Source organism: Chelonus insularis, unplaced genomic scaffold (genome assembly GCF_013357705.1).
Source record: "Chelonus insularis isolate UGA/USDA-ARS -01 unplaced genomic scaffold, ASM1335770v1 contig_55_pilon, whole genome shotgun sequence".
Taxonomy (NCBI): Eukaryota; Metazoa; Arthropoda; class Insecta; order Hymenoptera; family Braconidae; genus Chelonus; species Chelonus insularis.
In genome coordinates, this window is record NW_023276643.1 from 19854 (window position 1) to 31673 (window position 11820).

Consider the following 11820-nt stretch of genomic DNA (forward strand, 5'->3'; position numbering starts at 1 on the left):
GAATCTAAGAATCTATCAAGTAGTAGTCAAATTAGTCGTGATATATCTTTTGCATTAGCAAACTTCAATATGCCAAGAAAAATAATTACAGACGGTAGAACTACCATACATACTAGAAAATATCGACGTTATAAAGAAGTTACAAATTCATTTAAAATGTATGATATTTATAAATAGTCCACCAAATCCTGAGAAAAAATGGAATCTACCGATCAAGGAGTGAATGAAGGAACAAATAGTAGACATCATGGTTCTTCTCATGTACATCTAGTATAACAAATAATAAATATTTGTAACCAGATTAATTCATCTCGTCAATTGTAAGTTGTCTAAAGGTATATTTTTGTCATACTTTATGAGAATATCATATTTTTTATTCAGCTATTTAATGTTTTTTAAATTCATTCACAGAGATAATGACAACATGAAAGATTGCAGTAACACACAAACATGCCAATCAACATCCAAAGATTCGACGGTTATATGAAAAGATACTTTTAAAATAACTTGAACAACACCTGACATAGTTTATCTAAATCTTTTTTTATTTAACAGTATTGTAAATTATCCTAGAAGTCTTTGCTAATTGTTATAATGAAGTCTATAAAATATTTTGATGATTTTAAATTCTTTTCATCTGTTACATCTTTTTTTATCTAATAATAATATACCTTAGTGGGAGGTAATTGTGAAGGAACATCCACTTTTTTGAATGTGAATATAATTTACATATAAAAAAGACTTTTGTAAAATACTTAATAGCCTCAATTTCAATATTAATAGATTTTATATAAATAATAATCACGAGTTTCAATTTTAAAGTAATGTAAAAAAACTGCTACGAATATGTTTTTCCTTATAAAATTACGATTTTCAACTATTGCTATTATTCAACTTCATCTATTTAAATCCAGCAACAAACATCTATTTTGAATTGTATAATAACTGATTTAGTCCCATCAGGTAAAACAAAACAAAAAAAAAAATAGTAAAACATCTGAAGAATATGACGAAGATAATGGTTGTGATGAATGTGCTTATTATAGTAAATAAAGCGTGAATACTGTAAAATAGTTTTTAATTTACTTCCATAAAATTATCGATAGATACTGGAGAAATGGAAAACATATTACGTTAATAGCTAGTTGTAGACAATTTAGTATTTTGTACTAAAGACATAGCTCATCATTGTTAATCATTTGTTTCGAGGTTTCATTGCAATCATTTTATTGTTTTTCACTTTGATTATTTTCAACAGACCTATTTGATGACTTAATAATATCTATTTGGTTATTGTCCTGACTTGGAGGGGCCCAAGTCAGTTAGTCGGGAAATAATCAAAATTGTTTAATGCCGGACTTGTCCACCGGCGCGTCAGTCAACTCACTGGACCAATCATCGGGAAGTCTTTCCCTCATGGCCCAGAAGGCAACTCTACGGTCCTAGTGACGCCAACAAGGACGCGGTCGAGCACTTGTGGCGTCAGTTAGCTCCAGGTAGGGATGGGCGATATTGAAAAAAAATATCGATATCCGACAATCGATATTTCTCATCAATGGTTATCGATGTATCGATATTTTTAAAAAAATATCAATATATCGATATCCAAGTCATAAGCGGGATAATTTAAATTGAAGATTTTAGTGACCTTTGGTGGAACTCTAAAAAAGATATTTAATTGTTTTTAAAGTTGATCTGAAAGTTTTAGGGAATTAGTTTTATCATCTTTTCGTTTGTTAATTATAATTAACTAGGATAATGAACTGTTATGCTTCAAGTAAGAACTTGAATTCTATTCATAAGTTTTATTATTGGATTATATCTGTAGATTTACTATGTAAAATTATTGTTATATTTATACATCACTTACAATAATCCTTCATAACCTAACTTTCTCAATTTTTGTTGTTTTTAATTCTTTTGATATTATTTGCAGAACCCTCGTCAGAAATGACATTTAGTTTACATTTTTCAATCAATCATGAATCGCCTTATTGTGTTGAAGGGTTAAGTTTATCAATCTATGTAAAGCTCATGAAGTAAGTATCATGTCATTGAATATTTTAATTGCTTTATTTTAATTCTATATTTATGTTTCATGATAATATATTTTTGCAGTTCTAATAAAGATGCAAGGAAATTTGCTATGGATTTAATGAAGGAAAACAAAATTCCGAAATCTGTAAATGAACATATTATAATTATCATTTTTTTTATTCTTACAGTAAACGAATCACTGATGATGATGATGAAGAAGAAATCTAAGATAGATTCACTACGTCCTTCGTGTCCAATATTACTAATATTGTATTTTATATTGTGTTTTAAAGATAAACTCTAATTTTAATTAAAAATTCGTTTGTAACTGAAGTTCTATTACATTTCTGAACTGTTTATTTTATATTACTTTTATGGATATACAACTTTTTTTTATTAAATGTTATTGCAAGTACTCAATTTTACAAACTTGTATAAATAGTATGTACTATTAAATTATCACTAAAAAATAAATACTATGCTCATGAAAAAAGACTATTTATTTTTAAAATAATCAGTTATTACAATTATCAGTTCATTTATTCACTTCATTCCATTCATCATAATTAATAGAACTTAGAAATAATAATTGTTGTAAATGCTTTCCTGTTAGACGACTTCTATCGTTTGTTTTTATTGCTCCAGCTTGAGAAAATAAACGCTCGGAAGGAACCGAAGTTCCAACAATACATAAGTACTTTAGTGCAATTTCACTTAACACAGGATAAGTGTCCTGATGCACTTTCCAATATTCAATTGGGTTTTGAAATCGATTCACAACTGGTTGGTTTAAATATTGTTTGAACTCTAAACACATCTCATCATTCATGTATACAGTATCACTTCTTTTCGTCGCTATTTCATCATGAAACGTCCATAAATCACCAGGATTACAATTTTTAACTGGTTGTTTTTCAGTACATGTGCTTTTATAATTTGATTTCATTAAATCATTAATGTAATTAATTGCAGTAGCAGCAGCAGTAGCACTTTTAAAATGAATTTGTTTAAAACGAGGATCTAAAATTGATGATATAGCGAGATGTGCATTTGACTCAAAATTCTCAAATTTTAATAAAATTTCTGGCATAAGTTTTTGTTGAAACTTTTTTCCTTCTTCAGTTTCAGGTTTAATAGATTGAATTGCCATTTTCATGCAATGTAAAATTAAAATTAATACACTACATGTAGGGTATGAATCACCACTTATTTCATTGATTACGCTTTCCACAGGTTTCATTAAAACAGTAAGATCCTTTAAAACTTAAATTTCTTCTGGATCTATCATCCGAGGAGGATTAAGAAACTTCAAAATAACTGGATAGACGTATTCTTCTAAAATTAAGAACCGTTCCAACATATAGAGAGTGGAATTCCATCTTGTTTCAACATCCTGAATTAATTTAAGAGCAGTACCCTCTGTTTTTCCATCCCTGATCTGAAGGTTTCTTAATGTATCGGAAGCTGTGACACTTCTTTTAGTACGAACTACAATGTCTTTTACTTTGCTAATAATTTTGTCAAGTCCAGGTATGACTTTGATGACAGATGGTACTAAATGAGATAAGATATGTGCAAAACATGGTAATTTTCGTTTTATTCCAAATCCATCTATCACAGCTTTTTTTATGTTAGGAGCATTGTCACTTATTCCGGCAACTATCTTTTCATTAAGCAAATTAAATGTATCCACAACAGACAATAAAGAATCCGTGATGTATTGTGATGTATGATGATCATTGAGCGAGTATAAACTCATAAACCGACAGCTTAATGTTATTTTCTTTTCAGGTACGTAGTGGATGGTGACGCCTAAATAACTTTGATTGCTCACGTCAGTCCAGATATCGCACGTTAAACAATAAGACCTAACTGCTGCTAATTCAGTGATAAGAACTGCTTGTAAAGACTTGTATTTAGCATCTGCCAATGAAGTAAAAGTTTTCCGACTTGGTATGGGATATAACGGTGCAAGAATTTTTATCAGTTTTTTGAATCCTCTTTTGTCCACCGTAGTCAACGGCATAGTATCTGTAGCAATCATGAAGAGAATAGAATCGGTAATTCGGTCGAACTTTTTACCACCATCTATAATAAGATAAAAAAAAACATGGCTAATCATTGATAGTATTATATGCATAAAACTTGATATTGATGTTATACGAACCAGCGAAAGAAGTAATATGTTCAAATATTTGAGGAATTTGCGTTAAAGTAGTCTGTAAATATAAAATAATTATGAATTACAAAAAGATATCCCGTTATATATAAAAATCTCTGAATGCTTTTGAATTGTAAATTAATTATTTATAAGTAAAATAAAAATTCCAAACATACTTTACACTTTTTAGTTTGCGTCTGATCACAAGCTCTATCATTACTGGCCCTTTTGGTTGACTTTGAAAATTTTTGAAGTTTAGATGAACTTAGAAACAACTTATGTTTCGAGAGTAAATTATGTTTCAAATTCGTTGTATTTCCACAAGTTTGAAAAATTTTTGAACAAAAGGTGCACTTAGCAGTTTTCGAATCTTGCTTTATAAAGTAATTCCACATTTCACTCTTAGCTTTTGAGCTGTAATTTTTAAAACAGAGAATTTGATTATTATTTACTTTACATGACTACATTAATTACTACAAAGATGAAGTTATTAATTACATATATGAATAAAAAGTTTACAATTACAAAAATCTATATTATGGGAAAAGGAAACTTACGTTACACGAGGACTAGGAGGAATGACATTTGGCGTGTCAACTGTTGAAAAATAATTAAAGGAATAAATAGAATTAGATGAAAATATATTGTAGTTATTAGAAAAGAATGGATAATTGGAAATAAAAAGCCGTATGCAATTCAGTATTTTATAAACAAAATATATCAGAATAAAAGTTTTATACCAGAATCTCTGGAATCAGAAGCAATTGGTTGTGACACTGAAGATGTAGGATTTTGAGAGACAGGTGATTTTTCAACAGAATTTTGGTTCGATTGACATAAATTTTCTATGTCAATGAATGTGCTTAGGAAAATGAATATAAATTTTGTAGTGTTTGAGAAGAAAAAGTTGTTATTATAATTACTTTTTATAAGTATAATTTATATAAACTTACAATTCGACACCATCTATAAACTTCCAAAGTGCTTCGACATGTTCATCAGATCTTGGCAAACTCCCTTCAGAAAATCGTTTCATAATGTATTCGAGGACTTTTTCATCTTTATCTAGAAAAAAAAAACCTTACGTATTTACTTATTTCAATTTTGAAATACAAAATCAATGATTTTTTTAGTTAATTAACAAAAAATTAATTATTTACAGCATCTGTCTGTTACGTACATTGATCGTCTGTTATTGAGTGTAAAAAGAAGTTATAAATTGAAAATATGGAAAAGAATGCGAATATAAATCAATCACCAGGAATAAAATAAGCATTAAATCATAAAAAAAATGAATATAAAACTTTACTCACGTTTAAAATCGAGGTATTCTTGAATTGTGAATCCATTTACAAAAAAAGAATCCTGTTCATTTATACGAAACCATACTTTAAATCTTCGTGGATCTTCTTCATATAGAGTTTCTAACCCTCTATCATCTTCCTCTATACTGAACATGATGGTTTTTCACTTTTTTTAATTATAAATTAATTAATAAATAATTAATAAACGCGTGAGACCTGATATTGAACATGTGACTGCTAATGGCTTTTGGTTAGTTATTTAAAATACCACGAGAGGTCCCTACATGGTCGATATAGCGAGAAAAAATATCGACTATCGATGTATCGTCTATGAAAAATATCGAATAAAAAGACTCGATATTAGAAAAAATTTATCGATATTTCGATACATCGATAAATATCGCCCATCCCTAGCTCCAGGCAAATCACGCGGTCATCTCTGTATAACTTGTCGCAGTCAAATCGCGGTTTTTTGCAGTTAGCTCACCCTCTGTAGTTGCAAATACGGTAAAATAGACTCAGACAACTCTCATGAACACAAGTGAACCATCAGAATCAATCTCATCAGTGCCAGTAGTCCAGTAAAGTCAGTTGTAGTGTCTTTGGGCGCGAAGCTGAACTCGCGTCGACGCCATAGTGCCTCACGGACAGCCACACATACATCACACACTCGAACAACATAAAGTTACCGTCAACTCACAAACAATTAGTGATTATTGTTTTTGATTGTTCTAAGTGAAGTGTTATTTTTTAATAAAATCAAAAAAAACCATACAATTTGGTGTTTGTGAATCATTTTCAGGAACCTTCCAACATCCAACCTTTTTTTCTTATTATTACAGTCCATTAGTTTTTAGTTTTCTCATCCGGCCCGACTCGAATTCAAAACAGTTATACTTATAATACTTAGTTAATTGTTGATCTAAGTTTTGTCTATTCAAGTTATTCTCTGGTAACAATCAAAATATTGCAGATTTGACTTTACTTTTACAACTAGAAGTAACGTTTTTTATAGGTATTTTTTCACATAGGAGCTCGTTGAAAATGGTTCTTAATGGTGGTGGTGGTTTAATGATGACTTTTAATGGAGACTTCGTATTGTACTTGCCTGAAATAATATAAGAATAATTTTAAAGATGTTATTGAACACGCACCTTTTCAACACTACTCATATGTAGATGACTTTTTTTCTGTTCCTTACTTTTTACATAATTTGTTATATGATCAAATATTTTGTCTTGATTTTCCATGTCAAGAGGCGTATTATTTTTTTTTTGTATTAATATCGAAAATACTTTGTAGTATTGGCAATGTGTGATCTTTTTTTACAATCCGATCTTTGTTATTTTCTTTCTTCATGCAACTATTCAGCGTTGGTAAAGAGCTGGAAATATCAGAATTACTAGAAATCATAGTTGATGATGCAAAAAAGTAATCAGAAAATTAATAAATTGTTAAAATTAATTTTAGTGTATAAATCATCAAGTTATGTTAAATAGTTAGTAATAAAATTAGCATGATTTACCTGTTGGAGTAAGTGGAGGAGTATACGTTGATAAATCAATAGACGAAAGAAGTCTTTGCTGATTGTTATAATTAAGTCTATAAAATATTTTGATGATTTCAAACTCTTTTTATCTGTTAAAGTTTTTTAATGATGATTTTATTAACTAGATTATAATCCAATTTTTGTTTTATAGAACATGGACTGCAGTTAGTTTATAATATAAAATAAAAATATCATATTATTCAAGAACTTTCGATTTTTACTTCATAATAATCAAATAAATTAGTTTGTTGAATACTATTTTATCTTGATGAATGTTTTATAATTAAAAATTTTTTTGAGATACTTTCCAGCTTGACAATCATTTTAACTTGTGTAATACTTCGTCTTGGTACTTTTTCATCATCGGGTAGACACTCAGATGATGCTAGGATTGCCAACGCTCAAGTTTCTCTAGTGATCGCAAAATACTGTAAAATAGTTCACAATTTACTTGCATTCAATACATTTTTTTTGTGTAACACGATTTTTTACTATCTTTTTTTTCTCTTTTTTCTACTCTTTCCCGGAATATTTAATTTTAAAAAAAGGGTCTGCTGCTATTTTTCTGTAATCAAATTTTCTGTTAATAAAAAAACAACATAAAAAGTTAATTATGAATTATAATTTGAATATTTACTGCCAATATTCTGGGATAAATTCCATCTGATACGCAATAGTAAACAAAAATTCTCGCGCGCTGTAATGTTATGTACATTGTTTTAAATTTTTCGGTTTGTAGTTAGTTGCAATTGCTTTAACATTGTTAAGCTTCTATTTTTACTTGTATTTTTTAAATAAATTTAACATAATTATGGCTTCGGATTATTCATTTCAAGAATATGTATGACTGTTTACCGTGCTGTTTTAAGATTAGAGAATACCGGAGATCTCAGAAGCCGACGTGGTGTTGATGGTGGATTTAATAGATACAAGGTCAACGACGAACAGCGAGTGCTACGAGAAGCGATAAATCATCCATCAACTAGTGTTCGGAAAGCAGCAGCGGTAACTGAAGTTTGCAGATCGACTATCCATAAAATTTGGAAGGATAATGGATTTTATCCATATCACAAAACTCCATGTCAAGGGTTGAGTCAAACAGATTTTCCGAGAAGAGTCAACTTTTGTCACGTCATGATCAGACTACTTGCCATTGATGAAAATTTCACAAAAAGAATCTTGTTCACTGATGAGGCAAACTTTGATAACGAGAGAGTGCACAATACGCACAATGAAGTTGTATGGGCAGTACGAAATCCTCATGCCATCAAAATTACAAGTCTGCAAAATAAATTCAGCGTTAACGTATGGTGCGGCATATTTGATGATAAAATTGTAAGTAGTAATTTATTTATTAGCTCTTCATAATATTTGTAAGAATCTAATGACAAGCTATTTGTACTTTTTGCAGGTTGGTGGGGTTCTTATTCCAAACCGATTAACAGGAGAAATATATTTGAACTTCTTGCACAATATATTACCGCAAGTTATCAATCGAGTTATAGAGCCGGCGATGCAGCTATTCATCTGGTACCAGCACAACGGTGCTCCGTCAGAGCTTATTTAGATGCTACATATGCTGGACAGTGAATAGGAAGAGCTGGACCGATTGAATGGCTTGCACGATCACCGGATCTGTCTCCATTCGATTTTTTTTATAGGGCTATTTGAAAATGAAATTTTTACTAATCGTGATCTTCCAGCGACAGAACTGGAATTAATCCAAAGGATTAAGGAAGCGTTTGATACCATTACAGCAGAAATGATGGCAAAAATTTCACAGAAATTTAATCGACGAATTCGCGTATGATTGGAACAAGGTGGACATTACATTGAAAACTGTAAGTAACAAATGTAATTGCTACTATATATAAAACCATCTAATGTATTATTTGGGGACAATGGACTGGTATCCCCCTCTCGTTTTTCATAATTCCCGTGCGGCCTTCGGCCACATTTTCACCTTTTTTTCAAAAAACAAAAAAAATTCATCACAACGTGGCTACGTTGTGTCCTCGAATGACTGTCCCCAAACTATACAAATGTCCTCAAATAATACCTTGTACTTAAGAAACGTCCCCAAATGACACTTTGATTAGATTTATTATATTATAAATATATATATTTTAATATTTAGTATAGATCTGAAAAATAATTTTATTTTAATTTACTTTGTTGTAGGCCAATGAAGAAATGCCTAATAACAATAATTTTAATAACAGTATTAACGTACTATCATCAGCAATTGTTTATTGATTTTTTAAATGGAGAACTTGTAAGTTTGAAAGTGATTGTCGTTATAAGCATATTTCAAATAATCATACAGTCATGTTAGAACAATAATCCGAAGAATGTAAACCTGAATCGAGGAAATAGTCCAGTTCAACAGCTTTTTAACCCACGGATGCAGCAGATTCATCACAACCATTCAAATGAAACTTCTCTTGCATTGATGAATAATTTTTTGCATGAAAAATATGTTTTATAATTATTTGTTAAGTTACAATTTATTTGGGAGCTTTAATATCCAGTTATTAAAATTCTTTTAATCAACACTGATTATTGAAAATAGTACAAAAAATGTATTGAACTTTATGTTATCATGTTTATACTAGTATTTGTGAAGAAAGCATCCAGAACTCAAAGAAGATTTGGTATTTTACCTAATTGTAATCATTGTTTTGTCTAAGTTGTATACGAAAGTGGCGTTGAGCAAAACAATTAGAGGATAAAATTATTCACTTGTGTCCAGAATGTCGTGTAACATCAGATTTTGTTTGCCGAGTATATATTGAGTTGATACTAAAGAAGAAAAAGAGAAACTCATTAAAAAAACTCAAAAAATTCAGCTCTACTCAAGTAGATCAATATCTCAAAGATATGACAAATTTGAATTTAACTAAATAAGTTAGTGAAATTGTAACTGCTTTAATGGATGCAAAATAAAAAATGACAGATGTCCAAGGAGCAATAAAAATATCTAGCTTTCTCCATCAAACTTACACAGATTTTCCTACTCATTTTTTTGAAAATTGGCAACGAGTATTGACTTTGAAAGTAGGAGAGAAAATCAACAATCCTAGCAAATTAAAAGCTAATTTAAGATTCTATGCAGAATTTGTAAATGAGGGAGTTTTCACTCACAAACAAGGGCTTTCTCTACTTGGATCGGTGCCGACTGTCTTAATTAACATGGACAAAGAAGCGCATAACAATGCCAACATTTTTCTCAGCTTCTGTCGTCATTGTGGAGAAGATTATGCAGGTTTAGTTCCTAGAAGAGCAAAAGATTTATCAGAGAAACTAGATGTAACAATACCAAAAAGCAAAGTTCTACCTCCCGATAAACAATAAAATGTTCAAATTTTATTACGAGAATATTACAACTCTTCATGTAAACATTCATTAAAAGATTATAAAGAATTACAAGCTTTTGAAAAACAAAATCAAAAGATTCTTGAAACCAGAAGTGAACTCAGTTCAGAGCAAAGAGAAAAATTGGGAGCATCGCAAGTTTCTCATGATCGATTGATGACAAATGTTCATAATTTCTCAGAAACTTTAGATGAACCAATGCCAGAGCTCTTGGTTGATATAGAAGTAAAAACAGGAGCTGATGAAACTTTTGAGATGATTAGCGAAGAAGAAGAGAATAGTTTGATGGAAGATATGAAAAGTGATAAAGAAACTCGAAGATTCTATGAAGTACTTCCTGATCCCACAGTCCTCGTTCCTGGATCTTATTTCAAAGAAGTGCCAACAGTTGATGCACCAATCACAGAGGAAACTTTGAATGAAGAGATAACATTTGATGAGTTGGAAGAGATTGAAAAAATTGAAGAAACAGAACTTGGAGTTGAAGAGCCTCAGGTTGCTAATATTAGTAATAAAATCTTTCTTGATGCTTTTCTTTTTCATTTACCAAACTGCGTGAACCGAGAAATGATTGATAATGCCGCTGCAGATTTCTTAATGAATTTTAATACTAAACATAACAAAAAACAACTCATTAAAGTTCTTTTTGGAGTATCAAAAATTCGTCTAGATCTTCTACTCTTTTATTCTCGATTGGCTGCTATTCTCTACCCTGTCATGCCAGATGTTGCTAATGAACTTTGCATTATGTTCAAGTATGACTTTCAATATCATGTAAGAAAAAAGGATCAAATCAACATTGTTACAAGACACGTCTTGAGTTCATTGTTCATTTCGGACAAGTCGCGCCATCCGTGCCGGCCAGAGCAAAAATTAGAACACAACAAACACTCATGTCGCCTTTTCTGGGAGATGTTCACTCATTGTTGCAGCACCACCTATCCTACCGTCGGTCCAAAGCGAACCTGCTTGACCTACCAAGGTCAAACCAAGAGCAAACAGAACTTATGGAAGATTTCAACAGTCAGCGCTTCGGTCGAGCCAAGGGGCGGAGCCAGAAGATGGTGGGGGGTGCCGCCAGAATCCGGCAAGTACCTCATAGTTGATTGCAGTCAGTCGACTGATCGAAACATCGGCAGTATCCGTTGAGTAATAACACGCGCCGTGTGAAAAGTTAAGAAACGCCAAGTACGGAAGTTCCCGAGGATGGAAAACAACGGTGGACACGCAGAGTGGCCGAACCCAGAAGAAAGCAACCACGGAACTGCAGACTCCTCGCAGACGGACACACAGGTCGAGACGCCAAGTAGTCCCCCGCATGCTGAGCAGCCTGTCAGCAGCCGTGAGCCATCAGCTTCTCCGGAAGGTATAGCAGCCAAGCCACAGGAATGTCG

At 31.3% G+C, this 11820-nt stretch overlaps 2 protein-coding genes and 1 pseudogene across 2 annotated transcripts; 2 read left to right on the forward strand and 1 right to left on the reverse strand.

The window, feature by feature from the left end:
• The first annotated feature begins 1510 nt into the window (after window positions 1-1510).
• Window positions 1511-2475, forward strand: LOC118070184 (uncharacterized). The gene is made up of 4 exons (XM_035088618.1): window positions 1511-1777; window positions 1937-2039; window positions 2119-2307; window positions 2451-2475. The coding sequence occupies exons 1-4, from the start codon at window positions 1759-1761 to the stop codon at window positions 2473-2475; spliced, it is 336 nt and encodes a 111-aa protein (XP_034944509.1). The 5' UTR covers window positions 1511-1758.
• Window positions 2476-2572: 97 nt separating this feature from the next.
• On the reverse strand, window positions 2573-5692 carry LOC118070185 (zinc finger BED domain-containing protein 1-like). The gene is given in 5 exon segments (XM_035088619.1): window positions 2573-4125; window positions 4205-4256; window positions 4375-4612; window positions 5152-5263; window positions 5512-5692. Coding segments are annotated over 5 exon segments (2100 nt in total). The 5' UTR covers window positions 5657-5692.
• A 3961-nt stretch (window positions 5693-9653) lies between these two features.
• LOC118070186 (regulator of nonsense transcripts 2-like) lies at window positions 9654-11575 on the forward strand (annotated as a pseudogene).
• Window positions 11576-11820: the final 245 nt, after the last annotated feature.